General features: G+C 37.4%; 1 protein-coding gene across 4 annotated transcripts in view; it reads right to left on the bottom strand.

Annotated features, from left to right (window-relative positions):
• Positions 1-21728, bottom strand: part of DAZAP1 (DAZ associated protein 1) — a 60865-nt gene that overhangs the window by 18670 nt on the left and 20467 nt on the right. For 3 of the 4 annotated variants that reach the window (XM_054979436.1, XM_054979437.1, XM_054979434.1), the window contains exons 2-6: positions 8134-8174; positions 7253-7419; positions 6195-6260; positions 4771-4878; positions 55-103 (exon numbers count right to left, since the gene is read on the bottom strand). In XM_054979436.1, the coding sequence (XP_054835411.1) occupies positions 55-103; positions 4771-4878; positions 6195-6260; positions 7253-7419; positions 8134-8174 (431 nt within the window). The remainder of the gene's footprint in view (positions 1-54; positions 104-4770; positions 4879-6194; positions 6261-7252; positions 7420-8133; positions 8175-21728) is intronic. The other variant, XM_054979435.1, reaches the window with a different exon arrangement.

Here is a 21728-nt window from a genome sequence, read left to right as displayed (position 1 = left end):
TGACTAGAGGAAGAGGATAAAGAAATTTCCAGGACAAACTAAATTCTCCTTTACCTCGGGGCCGCTGCTTTTCTGCATCATAGATCATTACCACTTCAGTGACCTGGAAAAAAGAAGGGGAAATGCTACTAATGATGCTACAAGGGGAAGGTTAACAGCAGTAATAAGATGGGCTGATTTCCCAGGACTGGGCCACAAAACCGAATTAAATGCTTGGTGCATGGTTATCAATATCCATCTGCTGGAGAATAATACAATAATTGCCTAGCAAGGAGTTTACCATCCATAAGATCAGCTCATACTCTTGCTTAACATGCCAAACACATAAAAATACAATAAATAAAAATGTAAAAAGGTAGATAACTGGGAATGCAGACAACACAGGGTGAACCACCAAAAGAAAAGACTTTAGAAGCAAGGTCCCATCTCTCCATGATCAACTGCTTCTGTCTCTTTTTAAAATTCACCTAGAGCAGCCTTGATTAATTGTGCTAAAGGGGATGGTATTGAGGCTTAATACATATGAGGAAAAGGGCAGATGCAAAACCTTTCTGGAGAAGTCCTGATGTAAAGGACCAAATAAACGTAAGGATATTTTCAAGCAAACTCAATTGTTTCAGCCAAATTGTTCTGAGATGATGAATTCTCAGTTGACAGGAGCGAATGTCTGTACTAACTACCACTTACCTCCAATTTGTTTACATGCTTAAGAGGAGATTCAGAGGCTGAAACAAGCTGGTAAAAGAGGAAGACAGCCCTCCAATGACGGCCAAGGGCTAGGAGTTGATTCTTTGCTCAGCACAAGATTCTTTGCTCAGCACAAGATAAATGATGCCATATACAATCTTGGGATCATCATCTTGGGATCATCTCTGCTGAGACTGAAAATGTCTAAATTGTCCCAAACTGTGAGCAAGCGAGGGTTACTGGCAAGGGTCCAAGGACTTTGCCCACAATTCAAGTAATTGCAAATTCAGAGTTAACATCCCCAAATCTACATCTACTTCCAATTCAAGCATCCTGATTGAGGCCCTAAATGCCAGAAATTAGATGAAGCACATTATTTCAAGAGGACCCTTGCCAGTACAAATTTTAGTGCCACTGTGCTAGGTACTGAACAGTAACACTGAAGTGCTTTAGCCTGAGGATCTACACCTTCAGAAGGATGGGCAACTTAGTGACAGGAAAGTCCAGGGCTCTTGATCAAGAAGCTATTTCCTCCCTGGTAGAATGCAAGTCATCCTTTGACATCAAAGGCAAACTGTGTTGCTGACAATGCACATTTTACCCTGGTGCACCTGCACAGGAACACCAGGATAAAAAGTGCGTCATGGCTACTACGGCTGCCCTCTGCCATATTGGCCACATCCATCCGAGCCAGCCCGTCCCTCTGGAGAACCCTGTGTAGGTGAGATGGTGTTTTAAAAAAACGAGCTCTGTTACTAGTCTTGAGATATTTGTTCTCTGCTTGACTCACGCCAAGTTGTAGTTTACATAGGCTAAGGAATACGCCCTAAATATGGACTTCAGGTCTTCTTTCCCAACCTCAATTCACCCTTTAGTGTTGATATATTAAGTATATCTGGTCAGAAAGCTCCCTCCCCCTCTAAGACACATCCACCAGCTGGAAGGTGCTGCACCTGGCTCTGCTCACCAACCTCTTCCTTGGCTCTCAGTTTTTCCCTGTGGTGGTAGCAGAGGCTGTGCTGCTGGAGGATGGAGCAACAAAGAAGTAACACTGGAAAGAAGAAATATAACGAATGCCAAAAGCTTTAGGCAGCCTTTTCCAAGAAAGCCACAATTTCCCCTTAGGGAGTTGTTTTGGGAATAAAAAAAAGAGTAGCTGCATAATGAGAAGTAATACTATTAGATTCATGCAGCATGAAGTTTCAGTACTCATGGGGAGGGGGTTTCAAATTAACAACCACGAATGGGAATCCTTATAAAATGGATGGGTACTAAAGTGAAATAATTACCATGTCTCACCTACCCCAAAGCACCAGATTTCTGATTCACTTGGGCAAAAGTTGACATCAACTGCTGAACACGTTCAGGTTTGTTTGTTGACTTTTCAAAAGCCAGCCCCTTCTTAGAGCACATTGTAAATAAATGTATGTTCCGTTATCAAATTCAGCAAACTCAATTTTGCAGTAAAACCGCTGGCTGAGAGGAACTCACTAAGCCTTTACTTTGCCAGCTCTGGGGAGATCTTGAATCACACTTACAAACACAGCCTACAGTTCTAGTTTCAGGAGGCTGTATCCTCACCTCCACCAAGTAGCTAGACTTGCTGTGACTAAAGCCAGCATGGTTTCAGCCTGATCCACAGAAGACTAGAATTGGCCTATCTGCTGTGTTGGTTGTCACTGTTCATGTCTCAACCTGCACCTGCATTACCCAGCCACCCACACTATTATGCTGACAAGCTTGATCTTGTGGTTTGCTCAAAACTCTGAGGTACCAAAAATGCTGCCCAGCAAAAGTTTAGTAACAAGAGTGTCATAGGACAGCAATCAGTATTCAGTTTCAGACATTGGCCAGGACTATGTGTGGCTCAAGGCTCTGTAGACACCCGAAGAATTAAAAGCTTGCTACTTTTAAAGGAAGCAGGTTGCTAGTTTGGAAAGTCTGGAAAAAAAGGAATCTGATATGTAGGTGGACATACTATTGGGACAGCTGGCCAGGACTTCTCATAGTGGCCAAGGACGAACTCCAACAGCCTCCAGTTCTCTGTTCTCCTCCTCTTACCTCCAGCAGATTCTACTCCCTGACCCCATCATTTCCATGCCATTCCCTGAAGCCGCTGCCAAGACTTTTGAGCTGGTTTGAAAATTTGAGAAATGGTGCAAAATGAACATAAAACATGTATGTTTCCATAAGCAGGGACTTATTCCCAGAACACCGGAGAGGAATAAGGTAGGCGAGGTACAGAATACAAACAGCCTTGGTAGAAACAAGAAATTATCTGGAACTCATTTCTGGACACACCTGATTAATATCAGTTCCCAAAATTCAGTCATACGGTTACATATCACCTTATATAGCTCTGGGGTTAGTGTACATTAAAATAAACCAACAAATCAAGCAACACAGCCTATGTACTATTTTGATAATCATTCAATAGCCATGGCCTTCTCTGTGAGATAGACTCTAAGCCCTCAGCACCATACAAAAGTTAAAACTGGAAAGCATCTAAATCTCTGCAGGAAAAGCTATAGGAAACTTATGCTTTACGCTGTATGCATATGCTGGTAACACTCCCAGATTTAAGTTAAAACTACTAAGCCATTGCTGTTAAGATTAGACAGACTGTGTTGGATTAATAGAATCCTATTCTAAAAGCTTTCTGGTATGACTAATGCTTTTTTAAAGGCAGTACTAGGTGCTTGGAACGTAAACATAACAGCAAAAGTCATTTAGGGACCGAAGACGGAAGGGTGGGGGCAATTAGACCTTCAGTTATTTTATTTGTATGCTAACCAGATACGTTGCACTGATACAGTAAGATGGAACACACAAGGAAAACAAAAAGAGTCCAGTAGCACCTTTAAGACTAACCAATTTTATTTTAGCATAAGCTTTCGAGAATCAAGTTCTCTTCATCAGATGCCTGATACAGAGACTGGTCTCTGTATCAGGCATCTGACGAAGAGAACTTGATTCTCGAAAGCTTATGCTAAAATAAAATTGGTTAGTCTTAAAGGTGCTACTGGACTCTTTTTGATTTTGCTACCACAGACTAACACGGCTAACTTCTCTGCATCTATGACCAAGGAAAACAAACTGTACTTTCATGAGGGATTGAAAGCAACAACCATATTGTCATTCAGCAAACAGTTTGCTTCCAAGCAAGAAACTACAAAGAGGGAAGAGACCCTTTTTGCCCCTCCCTCATTCCACTGGCTTTTCAGTTCTCCCGGTGCAGTAGTAGTAACAAGGAGCCTGCCTGACATCATATGGAATTGTCAAGAGATTGACTGGGCAGGGAGTCTTGCTTCTGCCTGCATCAACCTCTCTACTGTAGAATCTTCCAGTATGAGAAACACAAAGGACAAGCTTCCCTTCAGTGCAAACACCACAAGACAGCCTACCTCACATCCATGCTCTTCTTTCAAGCTGTCAGGACTCTAACAGCAGAGCACAAGCCTGTTCCTGCTCCTTTGGGGGATTCCCCCTCCTTCCCTAGGTTTTATTTGAAATCCCACATTTTTCTGCATGCTTGAGGTTCCTCCTGGATATGCCAGGATATCCCTTATGGTGATTTTGTTATGCACATCAGGGCTGGCTGGTGGTAGATTATTAGAAGGTATGATAGGAGGCTGCTGAACTTCCTCCGAGTCTGCTGCTGAGTAAATAATTAACAGAATGTGAAAGCAACAAGAACAATTCACTAAATGAAATTACAGAGAGATCTTGCTCAAAGACTGGCTCGTCTTGGGAGATATTTCACTGGTCTCATTCAAGGCAAATGTATGCAAAGATGTGGTAAATATGGAGTAGCTTTCTCAATTTTGCATTTCAAGACCTTTTATAATGGCAAATTGATTGCACTGGACTTGCAAAATAGTACTTTTGGGGGAAGAAATGTCATTCCCACACAGTACAGCCAAAGGCTTTTCCTTACAAATTGCAAGAAATACAGCTTCAAAAGGGCGGGGGAATCATTTACTGGGCACAGAATGTTGCTTTGAGGATTATAAGATAAAAAAGCAGCAGATGAAAAAGGAAGTTGCCTTCAAGAAACTGCTGCCCACCATCATGGCAACTCACCACTCCAAACTTTTTGAAGTATTCCCTGAGCTCCGTCTCGCCACAGTTGTGAGGGATCCCACCAACAAAAATTTTATTTGATTTATTATCACTCCTGGATCCTTTCTGCTAAGACAAAAGGAACAAAAATTCTTATTAAAAACTAGCATTGCCTTGTAACATTTTTTTCATGGGGTATATTCTGCATGAGGGGAAGCAACCACAATCCACGTTGTGCTAAAACTGAATTTCTATCTTCAAGTGTAGCTATAAAATGCTAATGTAACAAGTAAAACCACAGACCATGATCAAATGCTTCAACTGCCTTGCAATCTGAAGGGTCAGTTGTGGTTCCAAGGGCCTCCTGTAATAAATAATTCTTTCCAGCAAGCTAAGGCTTGGAATGACAATGGCAGAATGCAGAGGCAGAGATCAGGAAGGAAAGATGCATGAACACCAAGTTGGCTGCTGCCATGAGAGAAGTGTTGGAGAATGAGAAAAAGACTTGAGGCCAGCTGACAGAGTTAAGAGTTAAGTCCTTTGGGCACCACTACAACAGAGCAACAGATGTAACATTTTAGCCAGATGAAATCAGTAAATAAAGATATTTGTCACACCTGAGAAAAGTTGCACAACACAAGTTGAGGCAATTAAAAGAACTACCTAAAACCATTTCATGAAGTTATCATTTTTTAAGGCATCGTGGAATGTTTTTGCCTTATGGCAACACCATTATGGAATGATCTCAAGGAAGGGCCACCCAGTTACCTCACTTCCTGTCTTTAGTTGTTCAGGTAAAATACTTATTCATCAATTCCTTTTCCTTTTCTGGCCTGTTCATGTTTTATTATTATTATTTTTTTAAAAAAACTATGTTCAGTTTTAGAATTTAGATTACTGAATATTATGCTTGTTTTTGTATGCTGCCATGTGCGATTCTTTGGAAAAGACACAAATATAACAAGTATTAAGTATTGTTGGTAAGAGAATCTGAAGACATCAATACAGATGGTTACAGTTTAACCCTCTGGGCTTCCAAACCAGATTCCGCACTCAACTGTTCTCAGGGCTTATGTATAGCATTTTACATGTCCACCTGTGATTAAGAAATACACTAGTGTCAATGTGACAGGCTACCCATCCCCAACCCTTATCACAGAGAGCAACAAGATCAGCTGAGCACACAAGATCATGTGGGCTACGATCAAATGGAAACCCAACTAATTATAAAGGAATGGCATCTGATGAGTCACCCACAGTTCTGAAACCACAATTTGTTTCTGTTGGTGCAAAAAGATCTCAACTTCTGCTTCAATCTCATGAATAAAGCTCCTCAAAACTTAGACAAGACAAAGCTAGGGGAGAAAGCCTCAACATTTCTGTCAAGAGTATGGAGGGGAACAATGCACAAAAGAAGGTCTACAGAGCTAAAGTAGCTCTCTTACCCATCCCTCCTTGGGCCGTGTTCTCTCTGGTTGCATTCCTCGGGGGGTACAGGGCTTTGGATCAATCTGTTAAAACAAGGTCACAGCTATAAATCTGAAACCATTTTGCTCCATACCAGCCCTCAACAAGCCAGCTGCCAAGTGCCAGCAATTGCCCACGCTTTTTGTCCCTTTTTCCAGGATGGCCGAAGCCCTTTATCTAAGTAACCCACATGGCAGACTAGCTTAACCAGTGGACAGAGAACTCTTAAACAGAGGCAACCATGGCATGTAGCTACCTGCCTCTCAGAGAAAACCAGAGTTTACCAACAGCAGAAGAAACCCCATCAGACCAAAGCAAAGGGAAGACAAACCCAAGGATAAGCTATTTGTAACCTTACTGCAAGGCTATGCATCTGGGGAGAAAAAGAGTGGCCTGCGGGCAACCACGAAGGAGAGCTTTTTGTATTTTTGGAAGAGAGTACGCTCTGTTTTAGAAAGTTGACATGCCTTCAATGGTACATATCAGTAAAAGGACAAATAATATTTATGGACTACTTTGCAAGATGGCCTTGTTTTGTAGCAGAATGGCACTTTTATCTACTAAATGGTCAACCCCACCTTTTCTCCATGGAGTTCAGGGCAGCACACACAGGTTTGCCCTCCTCCATTTTTATCTAACAGCAGCCACCTGTCACAAAGTATGCTCCTCTATCAAAAAGGCAGAACAAATAGCTACTACATTACCTTTAGCTGGGCATGCACAAATAAAAGGATTATTTGACAATGGTAGCAATTATAAAAATAGAAGAGTGGGGGGCTCATATTCCAATCAGGGGGTGAGATCCTCACCTTATACAACCAATTTCCCATCATGATCAGATACATATGAAACAGGCGAACTAGAACATGAGGAATGCTAAATGTTTCCCTTAAAGCTGAAATCTACTTTTGGCATCAAGTACCATCACACCTGGAAAAAAGGGCCGCTGATTAAAGCATTTAGATATTGAGCCAGGCAAGCCAACATACAGTTACATTCCCTCCCCTTCCCTAACTCCAGTGTGGGTTAGACTTACATTTCGTCCATCTAATGTATGGGGCCTGCTGGCCAGGACGGTTCCCACACAGTTGGGATCTTTGAACTTGACAAATCCAAATCCCCGTGACTGGTTGGTTGTCTTATCTTTCATTATTACACAGTCAACAACTTCCCCATATTGGGAAAAGTAGCTACGGAGCGTTTCTGTTGAAAAAAGAAAAGCACACAGATGCTTTTGTTGTGAATTAAGTACTTGTCAAGAAACAGGATGCGGGAAAATGTAGAAATGAATGGATCTATGAGCTTCTCACAATTATGTGTGGTCTCAAGACAGCTTACACTTATGGATAACATATTTACAAATGAAAATAGGAATCTCTCACCAAAACAATGTGCAAAAAGGTTTAGTTACCTTAAAATGTGTTTCCAGCCATTCAATGCTTAGGGAAGTATGGAAATTCTGTTCAAAATAAATTGGTAGGTCCACAGAACGATGGCTTCATGGCAAAAGCAAGAGTGCTGATGTACTCAAGCACTAAAAAGCAGGATTTCTTAAGCCTCATAATAAAATACATCAATCATCACCTTGCCCTGCAGTACTAGGAGGGGACAGGTGACATTACTTCAGACACACAATTCTTGGGGAGCGCCTAGTAGATGGGAAGCAGGAGATACATTTTCCTGACTATAATGGCCCCTTGGGGAAATCCCAGGTGATTTGGGATTGAGCTTTATAAATTCAAATCACATTATGGTTGAGGGCAGAGAACATTGGGGGAAGGCAGGAAGAAAACAAAGACAGCATGCAAATACAATGTGTTGCTCGTAATTAGGAGAAGGGAGAAGGGGGAACCTAAAATCCAAGTGTGTGAGGGGATGGCATTTTTTAAAAAGTTTATGATTGATGAAGGTCATTACCTTGTGTAGTGCTCCAATCAAGGCCACCCACAAACAACTTTCTGTAATTCAAAGAACACATTAGTTAAAACTGGCTGTTCTGAAAATACACCCCAGACATAACCCATGTGCATCTTATAGACGATGTGCTATAGTCACATATATTTTCAAAGGAGAAAATCATGTTTGTGAATAATCTGTAGATCCCAAAGCTATAAACAAACTGGAGACTTCTCCAGTTTGTCTTGCATTATGAAACTATTTTCAAGGTTGTTGAAATAGCTAATACTGAAATAAAGACCAATATATAAATATAGAAAGTTTTAAAACTTTTTATAACTACAAACACCTTTCATAAACTACAGGACAACAAGAATTTTTTCTCTTCAAAAACTGAAACAGAAAATTCCCTGTATTAGTTATTACCCTAATATCAAGCTGCTTCTTCACATAGCATGATATTAAGAGTAAGAACTTGTCTTTTAAAAAGTCAGTTCTTTACCATTCTTATCTATTCATCTAATAACATATTAAGATAATCACATTTTACAGAGGGGGCAAAATCATAGAGACAGCAATTTACCAAGGCAATCGAGAAGGTAGGCTGATCTTAGATCATAGGTAAGCCATTTAGGAAAAAGGTGTTTCAGAATATTTCAAGTCTTGACTAAATAAGACTGGATCTAGTCAGGATGGGAACTCCATGAACACTGCCTCAAATGAAAGACAGGACATAAACGTATTTTAATTAAATAAATATCCCCCAGTGCCACAGACAAGCACACATCTTTTAAAGCACTGAATAGGAACCACATGATAGTTACAGAATACCAGTATACTACACAAAGAAACCTACCCACAAATTCCCACTTACAGGCTTGAACAGCAAAAGGCCTGCAGTTGCTACAACAGGCAACAGGAGTACGTAACAGGGGGTAGTTAATTTCTCATTGGTCACATTCATAATGATATGCACACCACATGCATGCACACAGCCACATTCTACTTGCTGTACAGACAAGCAGGGTATTCTCACCCTCATCTCAGAATGCATTATGCATTTCCACACAGAAACCAAGCAAAGATTATAGTTGCTCCTATATGTAACCAGGGAAGAAAAAGAGCATGTATCCGTGTTCTGCCTTCTGCAGACATTTGGGCAGCATATACTCATAATGCTCCGTAAGAAAAAGAGGATGTTTACTCCTCTATGCAGCATGCCCTTTCACAAATGTCTTTTTGCATGAAACCTAAAAGACCAAGGGACAAGGACAATTCTGAGTTTGAAAGTTGGACAATGAAGAAAGCTGAGAGGAAGAAAACTGATTCATTTGAAATGGGGAGTTGGAGGAGGGTTTTATGGTAACCAAAGAGACAAACAAATGGGTCCGGGATCAAATCAAGCCTGAACTCTTCCTAGAAGCTAAAATGACTAACCTGACACTATTGCACTCTAGTCACATCATGAGAAAACTCACTAGAAATACAATAATGCTAGGAAAAGTTGAAGGCAGTAGGAAAAAAAGATCAAACATGAGACGACTCAATAAAGCAAGACACAGCCTTCAGTTTGCAAGAGAGGAGTAAAGTTTGATTGTGTGCGCACAGGGAACACACATGCATGCATGTGTGTGCATGCGAGGACACACACATGCATGCTTCATCTGTCATTCAAGGATACAGAGGTATGAAAAATCCTTGCACTTTTTTTATTTAAATTTTTTATTTTAACAATGAACAATAAACATTAAAGATAAACAGTAAATACAGAAGGTGTAATTGTGGAATAACAATAAAGTTGCTTACAACTAAACTTTTAACAACAGGATGTTGGAAATTTTTATCTTATACAACTTGTAAACAATGTGCAAAATGTGGTTAATGTAATGTGCTTGTAAAACTAGCTATCCAAATTTTTTTGATATAGATGATTTGGAGGGTGTGCTTCTGTCCTGTCTATAAATTCTAGAAAATGCCACTATTTTTCATAAAAATTAGATGAGGATGAATCTTTAGCTAAATTTTCTGTTATTTTGTCTATAATAAGTTGGTCCCAAACTTTAGATAGCCAGTAAGAAATTGATGGTGGTGTTTGTTTTTTCCAAAAGTAGGCTATGGAGGATTTGGCAATGGTTAATAAGTTGTTGATTAGGTCTTTCTGTGAGGAAGGTATGTTTTGATTTTGCCAGAGGTTTAGAAAAATTAATTAGGGGTCTAATGGAATATCATAATTCGTTATTAACTTTATTTGTTTTAGAATTTCTACCCAGAATGCATTTATTTTAGGACAATTGCCACCAAAGGTGAGCAAAAGTACCGACATTGCCGCAATTTTTCCAGCACTTGGGCGAATATTTTGATGATATAAGTGATAGTTTCTTAGGAGTTAGATACCAGCGTGTGAGAATTTTAAATGACTGGAGTTTTATATTTACTGCTTTGGAATTTAATGTGGAGGAAGACCATATCTGTTTCCATTGGTCAGAAGACATCAGAGCACTACAGTCTTGTTGCCATATTTTTTGATAGGCATATTGTTTTGGTTTATGGAGAGTCATGATAATTTTATAGATTTTGGAGATCAGTCCACGTCTTTGTTGGTTGTCTATATCCAAAAGCTCTTCAAATTGAGTTTTTGGTTTTGACATGATATTCTTTAGATGTATTTTATTTCCCATATTTGTCAGTTGTAAATATGTGAACCACGGGATAGTAGTATTTAGTTTCATTTCCAATTCTTGTTTTGTTAAAGTCCCCATATGAGTTGGTATGTCACAGAGTTTTATACTAGCCAAGAATGTCCATTGTTTGCGGTCGGATCATGTTGCAGCCTGGTGGGAACCAGTTTTGCATGAGTATGGTGGAATAACGTGATATTGGTGGGACTAATCTGGATTTATAGTGATCCCATGTTTTGAGTAAATTTAACCAGAAAATGTTGTTTTCAATTTGAGACGGTCTGAGATGATGCTTACACCATAGAATCTCCTGTATTGAGATTGGAGAATGTAGTGGTTCTAGAATTTGTGACCATAGTGTTCCTTCTGTAGATTTCATAATTTGTGTTATTGTTGAAAGGTAGATTGAGTGTGCGTAGAGTTCAATATCAGGATAATTAAAGCCTCCATTTTTAGTATTTTGACGTAATATATGGAATGCTATCCTAGGTTTTTTGTAGCTCCATAAAAATTTATCAAAAATCGACTGCCACTGTCTCATCAATTGGCATGGTATTGATACTGGAATAGTGCGAATTAGAAAGATCAATTTAGGGAGCAAAAAGTTCTTGATCAGATGGAATCTAGAATACCAATCGTGTTGTTGTTTATTCCATACTGAAATTTTATTTTTTATATCTTGGATTGTTTGTAAATGGTTAAATTTTATTAAGTGGGTTAAATTAGATGGAATATTAACTCCCAAGTAGGGAAGATATTTATTTGTCCATTGAAATTTGTATTCTGAGGAAATTTTGTTTTTATCTGATTGTGTCATATTAATTGACATTAGTGTTGATTTTTGTATATTGACTTTCAGACCAGAAATCTGAGAAAATTTGTCAAGAGTATCTTCTAAGTGTTTTAGCGAGGTTTCTGGATTTGTTATACAGATGAGCATGTCGTCTGCGAACATGCTCAACGTATAAGTTTTAGAGGCGATTTTTATTCCACGAATTTGTGAGTTGCTTCTAATTTCATTAGCCAGAGGTTCTAATGCTATAGCAAACAGAAGTGGTGACAGAGGACACCCTTGTCTGGTACGCCTAGAGAGTTGATGTTGTGTTATTTATTTGAATTTTTGCTTTGGCTTGTGAATATACTGCTAGTATGGCTTGACAGAAATTGGGTCCGACGTTCATCTTGTAACAGAGAGTGAAAGTATGATGTTTCAAGGGTATCAAATGCCTTTTCAATATCTAATGATGCTAACAATAGTTCTGATTTCTGTATTTTACTCAGGGAGATGATGTTTAAAGTTTTATGGATGTTGTCTGTTATATCTCTTCTTGGGATGAAGCCAGATTGGTCCTGATGGATATAATGTTTAATTATGGAGTTTAATCTTTGGGTTAGTACAGAAGTAAAAATTTTGTAATCCTGATTGAGAAGTGAAATGGGGCGGTAAGAGGCCGAATTGAGGTGATTCTTGCCAGGTTTTGGTATGACTATTACATTTGCTTCCTTCCATGTGGGGGGCTGTGTTCCCGTGTTTAGTAAGAGATTACATGTTTCTGTCAATGGTTGAGTTATGATTGTGCTAAATTTTTTGTAAAATTTCGGTGGAAAACCGTCGGGTCCTGCAGATATTATTTTTCAAGTTTTTTATTACTGTTTGAATTTCTATATTTGTGATTGGGTTATTTAACAACTGTCTGTGTTCCTCCTTTGTTTAATATGTTTTGATGTGGATAAAAATTTATTTATCTTGTCTGCTGACGGGTTAGTTGAAGAGTATAATTTGTTGTAAAAGTCTTTAAAGCAATTTGTAATATCCATTGATTTGTGTAATATTTTGCCATTTTTGTCTTGAATTGCATTAATTATCCTAGATGCTCTTTTTTCTTTTGTTTTCCAAGATAGTAATCTTAATTGTTTTGGCGAGTGGAACCAATATTTCTGTTTCAAATAGAGGAGGTTTGATTGAATTCGATTGGTTTCAAGTCAAGTCAAGTTAGCCTTTATTGGCATATAGCAGCAATTCAAGTTATCCACTTACAAAAAAGAAAGAACAAAGTTAAAAGAATGCTGTATTACAAATACAAAAATACATTTAGAGCTTAACTCCATGATATCCTTTGACGCAACTTCAAGGCAGAATGGAGAAACTCAGTCACCTTCTTGGTGACATCATGAAAGGAATCGTTCAACAGTCTATAGACTTTGAGCGAGTCAGAACAATCCATCATACTAGTTAAGACAGCTTTTAAGTATGTTTGATGTATACCAGCGTACTAATGACAGTGCAAAAGGACATGAGTAACTGACTCGACACATTTTTGTTCACATAAACAGCATCTAGCTGAATAGTCTATCCTGTTAAATATGCCATGTAGAATGGCCGAAGGCATAGCATTGCACCTGGCCAAAGAAAAAGCTCTATGAAGTTGGGGCACCTGCAGGGAGGATAAATATGGAGCCATCCTCCCTACAGTGAGGGGGACTTCAAAGCTCAGGGGAGAGCAGGTTTTAGTAGCCAGGCTATATAACTTCTGGTGCTCGATATCTAGCAACCTACTCTTAATTTGATGAAATGCCGCGTTTGATGTTAACATAGACAGTGAGTCCACAGATATACCCATGCCTTCCATTTTTTCCATGATATACGCTGACCAGTTTGACACATTGGACTCTGAAAGCATTTGATATATAAAGCTCCCAGGGTCAGAATTATAATGTAACCGTAGCCAGTATTTAAATGTCATAAGCCATGCCCTCGTTTCCACTAAAATTAAGCCAGTTTCTAAGCAAATAACTGCATATGGAACACACTTTGGTAGGCCCAGGATTTTTTGCAGAAATTTAGATTCGACATGTTCAATGACCCGGTCAAAGGCCCTAATCCAAATCGGAATGCCATATAATAGTTGTGGAATCACTTTGGACTTAAAAATTTTGGAAGCAGCTGGTACAAATTGATTACCTCTGGAGGAAAAAAAACGTGCTATAGCTGAAGTACTAATGTCAGCTGTCTTTGCTGCAGACTTGCGGTGGGTGGACCAAGTCGTATTATATTGAAAATAGATACCTAGGTATTTGTAATATTTAACTTGTTCTATCTCCTTCCCATCCATGGCCCATTTATATGGTCTCCAAGTTTTAGAGAAGACTATGACTTTTGACTTGTCATAGTTCAGCTGAAGCTTGTTTTTAGCAAAGAAGTCGATACAGCAAGTCAGCAAGCGTCTTAAGCCAATTCTAGAGCAAGACATCAAAACTATCATCAGCGTATAGAAGCAGAGGCATGTGGGTCACACCAAGTTTTGGGCTATGACAGTCAGCATCAGAGAGGTGTCCAGCAAGGTCACTGAGAAAAAGATTAAATAAAAAGGGAGCTAAAATACAACCTTGTTTGACACCCTTGTCAACAGGAATCTTTGGAGTCAGTGTGCCTGCTAATGAGCGCTTAATCTGGCAGGTGTTTGAGGTATATAATTTCTTAATAAGCATAAGAAGTCTTTTGTCCATATTTAACTGATCTGATTTGGTCCAAAGAAGATCCCTGTTAACTGAGTCAAATGCTCCCTTTAAGTCCAGAAAGGCCACAAATAATTTCAGATTAGTTCTCACAGTGTACTTATTAATTAAATGGGATAGGGTGATACAGTGGTCAAACGTGGTCTTCCCTTTACAGAAGCCCAGCTGTTCAGGGCCTAAAATATGCTTCTGTATCATCCAGAAATTAAGCTTGGCCAATACGTGCTTAGTGTATAGCTTGCCCATTATGGAGAGTAGGCTAATTGGCCTATAATTGGCAGAGTTAGTATGGTCGCCCTTTTTATATAACTGGACCACTATTGTGTTCAGCCACACCGTAGGAATTATGCCTGTTCTGTCTACTATTGTAAACAGAGATGCAAGTGGGGCAGCCCACCAGTCCGGGTCTAATTTTAAAAGTTCAGAGGGGATGGCATCAGGGCCAGGGGCCTTTCACGATTTCAGTTGCAGGATTAATTCTTTGATTTCCTCTGGTGCCACCGGTGGATCAGCAGTACAAATTTGCTCTTGAGAGAATGATGATGAGAAATACTGGAACCAAACATAAGAGGAAATGGCAGACATAGAGGGATCGTCAGCACGAAATGCCCCCGAGACTATAGCCCAAAATTTTTTTGAGCTCTTTAAGGTCGAGGCATAATATAGCTCGTCCCATTGAGTCTTAATGTATTCATACCTCTTTTTTTGGTAAGCTGATGCAGTTGATTCTTAAGGTTAAAATATTGGTTTCTAGAGACTCTAGCAACTTGCGTTCATTTAACAGACTACAATAAATTTTATTGCTACCTGTTCTTTTCTGCTGTTTCTCTAATAAGGCAATATTTTCCAATATTGATTTTTTTTGCAGTTGTTTAGTTTTGTTAACTTGGGCTGAAATTGAAATTAGTTGTCCCCTTATTACTGCTTTTAAAGCGTCCCATCTAAAATGTGGGGATATTTCTGGTGAATCATTATCCTTGAGGTAATTTATAATAGCTTGTTCAATGAGCTTGGAGGTGTTATTATTTTGAAGAAGAGATTTATTGAGACTCCAGTACCTTTCAGAAATATCTGATGAGTCCATGGTTAATGAACAGGAGACCCAAGCATGATCCGAATTTGTGAAGTTTCCTATTTGAGAGTTAATAATCTTACTTCTTATATTGTTGGTTGTTAGGATGTAATCGATTCTGGTGTATGTGTTATGTCTGGTTGAGTAGTAAGTAAAATCTTTTTCATTCTGGTACGTTAGACGGCATATATCGATTAATTGAAATTTTTTCAAGATTGTTGGTAATTCCGTGTCTTGTTTTTTCCCCCATTTTTGGAAATTATACGTTGATTTGTCTAATCTGTAATTGCATATGTAATTAAGATCTCCTCCAATAATTGATTCACCCTCTCGAAAATTAGTTAATTTGCTTAGACAGTCTTCTAAAAATCCTAATTGATTGGAATTTGGAGCATATACTGAACCCAATGTTATTAGTTGATTGTCAATAGTGCCTTTTATAAATATGAATCTCCCCTTAGGGTCTATTAATGAGGATTTATGTTGGTAATCGGTTGATTTAGATATTAATATCGAAACTCCTCTAGAGTTGGAGCCCTTTGCATTATACTGCTGCTGTATCCATTTTGCCTTAGTACTGAATTTCTGGTAGAATGAAGATGTGTTTCTTGAAGAAAAGCAATGTTTGTTTTCTGTTGGGCCAAATCATTCAGAATTTTCTCTCTTTTAATTACATTATTAAGACCTCTCACATTATAAGATATTATGTTTAATTTCAATGGCATAGTAATGATAGGGAAGTTGCAATATAAATTACTATTTTAAGTTGTCTGTAGAGTACTTATAATTAGTTTTCTATTAGCTCTGTGTGAGGTGGTAAAATTAAATATCACTTTATTTTTTGTTTTTGTTCAATATATCAATAGAACCCTAAACAATGATACTGTTGGTTATAGATTGGTGAAAAGAAAAGGAAAAATTAACTCTATATATTTTGCTATAAAGTGCAAATGTAGTTTGTTGCTCAATATGAAATATATTTTGTTAGTTGTATAGATAAAGCTGTTATAACAAGATCTAACAAAGACGGGGGGCGTGGCGTCGCGGGCGCAGGGATGGACGCGTGCTGAAGAAGCTCCGATCCCCTTCACCCCCATTCCTCCAAACCTAGCGTCATAACCGAAACTTTATAGTTATATTATGAAAAATCGAACATCTAAAAAGAAGAAAAACGACCTGGGAGCTGTTAAAAACCTGCAGCCGCTTTTCTCAGCTCCAGAGAAAGGATTCCAAGGCGGGAAAGAAGCAAGGGAGTGGACAAAGATGGCGGACGGAACTCCCTCAATCGTGAGTGAAACGACTCGCATAACTGAAGTGGTTTTAGACCCACAACTAGATAAACTAAAATCGGACATAGTGGACCACATGTCTAAAATGCTTGCCCCTTTAACGGCACAATTGGCAGATATTAAATTGAATCTACAAGCAACGAACTTGAAAGCTGATAAAGCTTTGGAGATGAGCTCTATTACACAAACAGAGATGGGAAAGATTCATGATACCATCAGTAATCAGCAAGAAAGAATTATAAACTTGGAAATCCAAGCAAGGCAACATCATTTGAAGCTGAGGGGAATAAATGATCTATTATTGCCAAAGGAAGACTTAATTCCCACACTCACAAACTGGCTTGTTAAGCATCTGGAATTAAAAGAAAGAATGATCCCCATTATAACTAAAGCATATAGGCTTGGAACACCCAGGCAGCACAGAAATAACTCGTTGCCAAGAGACATCATCATAGAAATATCTGATCAAGATATAAGAAGGAAAATAATAGAGACTGCTAAAATATCTGGATCGATACTGTTTAATGGCACTCCAGTGCAAATATATGCAGATTTGCCAAGGGAAGTTCTACAAATACGGAGAGAACTAAAACCCATTACAGACGCCCTGAGAAGAGCAAATATAAGATACAAATGGTTAAATCACATTAAAATCTTAGTGATCCTGAATGGTAAACATCACATCGCGACGGATCTAAATACAGGAACTGAGCTTCTGAACAGAATCGGTGTGGAAGAACCCATGGAGACAAGCAAGCTAAATCAAAAAAGAAAATCAACAGACTCGCTTTCTCCCCAAAAAGGGAGTAAAATTCCGATACGGAACGCCTGATAGAAGAATGAAGATAAACGGTTCTAACTTATTAAGCAACTATGGTTATGTCTCTTAAGCTATGTACTGTACAAGGGAGGTGGGGGGGGGGTAGGAGTCTCAGCACTGCTCCTCATATATAGAACTTTACACTTGGGAATTTAGTTTCCAAAACTGTGGCGTGAATACAACGACCCAGTTTGTAAGTTCTACAAAGCTATTGGTTTTAGTAGTAGTTTGTTAAAAGTGTTCAAGTTGCTTAAGGTTAATTATAACTCTGATTAATACTTTAAGGGGTAGGAAAGGGGAGGGGAAGGGAGGGGGGAAAATTTGCCTTGTATAATTGGCAATAGGTAAATTGATCGTCAGATTGTTAAAGTGTTAATTAGATAAGTGTGTTTATAAGGATATTTGATATTCTAGGGATAAAGGGAGGGGAGGGAAGAGGAGATCTTAAGGATTTAAGCTTATAACAGACGCAAATTTAAACAATTAAGAGAAGGAAGGGAAGGGTGGTACAGAGTAGTATAATACAGGAGGTAACAATTCTATAAGGAAATTTTACAAAGCTAATATATCTACTAAGTTAATTATATTTTATAAGGAAATTGATAAGGGAAAATTCCCTAAAACAAATAAACAAACTAACAAACAAAAGGAAATATAGGTGTATATATATATGTATATAGATATATATAGTTATATACATAGGTGTGTATGTGTGTGTGTATATAGTTATATATAAAATAAAAATAAAAAAAAAATTAAAAATTTTTTTTAAAAAAATAATAATAATAATAAAAAAAATTATTATAGATAAGATATAGGGGTCTAGCTATAAGGATTTGTGAATTAAGAGTGTGAAATCAAAACAAAGTGCCAATTTGCAGGCTGTTTTACTGTTTGATATTATTGTTGTAAATTGAAATTTATTTTTATAGGACAGGCAGACTTGTATATCTCTAATCATGGCTTCTAAATTCAAAATAACCACTCTGAATGTAAGAGGTCTGGGAAACCCTGTAAAGCGAAGAAGAGTTATTTCTTTGTTGGCCAAAACTAAATCTCAGGTAATTTTTCTACAGGAAACTCATGCTAAAAATAATGATATAGATATATTAAAGGCAAACTGGATCCAGTCACAATATTATGCAGCTGGTAATTCAAAATCAAGGGGTGTTGCAATACTATTTGCAAAGGATCTTTCATTTCACCATAAAAAAACTTTCAAAGATCCTAAAGGGAGATTCATTTTTGTTAAAGGTTCAATTCAAGAACATAACTATACCTTCGCATCCATTTATGCCCCTAATAATCAACAATTAAATTTTATAGAAGAAACATTAGGAAAACTGGAGAAATTTCAAGAAGGTCATCTTATAGTAGGGGGGGACCTAAATTATATAATGGATTATAATTGGGACAGAACATATTTTGAAAAAAACTCTACCAAAAAGAACAGGAAGACAAAACTGCAATCCATCTTAAAAAGACATAATCTCATGGATATATGGAGGCAGCTACATGTAGGAGAAAAGGATTATACTTATTATTCTCAAAGACACAACACATATACTAGAATTGACTTTATTTTGATTTCTGAATCATTGCTTGAGCAAGCGGTGGACTCCCAAATTGGACCATGTTTAATTTCGGACCATTCCTGGGTCAATGTATTAATAGCATCAGAAATACAAAAACAATGCCCCAAACAATGGTGCTTACCGAAACACTTACTTTATAACCACCAAGCAGCCAAAGAGATAGAAAAAATCTTAGAGAGAGTTATAGCTGATAATAACTCTGAAGAAATAAAGGCTAATATACTCTGGGATACGATTAAAACAGTATCAAGAGGACATATTATAGCGCTCTCAGCGAGTATAAACAAAGAAAAATTAAAACATAGACAGGATTTAGTAAATTCAATTAAAAATTTGGAGGAAGAACATAAATTGACAGGAAGCAAGAAAATATACCAAAAATTAACTACCCAACGTAAAGCTTTAGAAACGATTGACAGTAATAATGTACATAGAAGTTTAATTAAATCTAAACAAAGATATTGGTTTAATACCCCTAAAGCCCTAAGATTTCTATCGAATAAAATAAAACAGAAGAATCTGAAAAATAATATTCATCTACTTCAAGATGAAAATAAAACAAATTGTCATGATTCCCAAACGATTTTGCAAGTATTCAAAAAATTCTACATGAATCTGTATTCATCAACAAACCCCAAACAAATTAAGATTATGGATTTTTTACACTCACTCAAAAATGTAAAGAAATTGGAAGAAAATCATAGATTACTTTTAGAAAAACCTATCTCCCTGCAGGAAACCCTAGAAGCAATTAAGTTAGCTAAAAATAATAAAGCCACGGGACCTGATGGATTCCCATCAGAGTTTTATAAAAAATATGCTATTTTACTAGCTCAACATCTAACTAATACTTGCAATTTAGTTTTGGATGAATGTAAACTACCTCCTACTTGGAACATGGCCGATATAGTAGTTATACATAAACAAGGGAAAGACCCAACAAAAGCTGAATCATATAGACCAATATCACTTCTCAATCATGATTATAAATTATTTACATCAATCCTAGTTCGACGTTTAAACTCATTCATAAGCAAATATATTCATAATAATCAAGCAGGTTTTATACCCAAAAGAGAAATCACAGATAATATATATAAAACGTTAAATTTAATTGAGCATTGCAAAAACAACAAGACTGAAGCACTGTTCCTCTCATTAGATATTCAAAAAGCCTTCGATTCGGTTGAGAAACAATACTTAAGTAGTACCCTTCAATTCCTAGGCTTTGGTGAAAAATTTTTAAACACCATAGGAGCTATATATCTGCAACCTACAGCTAACATTAGACTGAACGGTTTACGTTCAGGAGAAATTGTAATTAACAGAGGCACTAGACAGGGTTGTCCGCTATCTCCCATGCTTTTTGCCATAGCTTTGGAACCTTTTGCAATTGCATTAAGGGAAAATGAAAATATATTTGGAATCCCCATTAAAGGTAGCTCTTATAAAATCTCGCTTTTCGCTGATGATATGTTAATCTATTTAACTAACCCAATAACCTCATTGACACATCTTCACCCCCTGCTAACGGAATTTGGTACTATATCGGGCCTAGTTGTAAATCAATCAAAATCACAAATTCTTTCTATTAATCTCTCTAAAACTACTGAAAAACTAATTTGTAAACAGTATAAATATCAATGGGCTTCAAATTATCTTACTTACCTTGGCATCAATATTACTCCCAATTTAAACGACCTCATTAAATTAAACCACCAAAGAATAGCAAACCAAATTAAAATAGAAATTATTAATTGGAACAAGCTAAAACTTAACTGGTACGATAGGTTCCATTTAACAAAATCATTTATATTACCCAAATTTCTTTTTATTTTTAGAGCAATTCCAGTAACAATTCCTATAAAACTAATTATCCAATGGCAAACAATGATTAATAGTTTCTTATGGCAAAACAAGCATCCAAGGATAGCATTTTCCACGTTGAGAAGGAAATCTAAAGATGGAGGTTTTAATTATCCAGATTTGAATCTATACCAAGCAGCAATTAGACTTCTAAACTTACTCCAACTCATCTCCGTGGAAACTACAGCAGAATGGCTCACCCTCTTCAATACTTACTTAAACAAACTCTCTTTTAATGATTTAATATGGAACAAACAAATAAACAGACCCAAAAGCATTAACAGAAATATGTTTTTATCAGCAATTTTGCAGATATGGGATAAATTCAAAACTAAACTCATCCCAGAAAAATCTAGATTTTCCTCATTCCTTAATCAAGCTTGGTTTCCTCCAGGTCAAGAATCAGATTTTATAAAACTATTCCAACAGGCTAAAATGACAAGGTTAATTGATATTGCTACAAATTCAGGCCTGATGGAAAAATCAAAAATTGAAGACAAATTAAAACACAATCTAGTGTGGTTCAGATACTTACAGATTAAAAATATGATGGAACAAATAGGTATAAAATCAATAATGAAAACTCCCTTGACGGAATTTGAAATGATATTACGATCTTATACAACTCAAAAAAAAGGAATGATATCCATATTATACACTACATTACTGAACACACAGAATAAAAAGCAAATTCCTTGTCAATCTAGCTGGGCTAAAGATTGCAATGTAGAACAATCACCTCAGACATGGAACAAGATCTGGACCTCATCTATATTCAAA

Source organism: Eublepharis macularius, chromosome 5 (assembly GCF_028583425.1).
Source record: "Eublepharis macularius isolate TG4126 chromosome 5, MPM_Emac_v1.0, whole genome shotgun sequence".
In the NCBI taxonomy this organism is placed as follows: Eukaryota; Metazoa; Chordata; class Lepidosauria; order Squamata; family Eublepharidae; genus Eublepharis; species Eublepharis macularius.
Note: the sequence above shows the minus strand (reverse complement) of the source record. Positions and strands in the feature narration are given on the sequence as shown.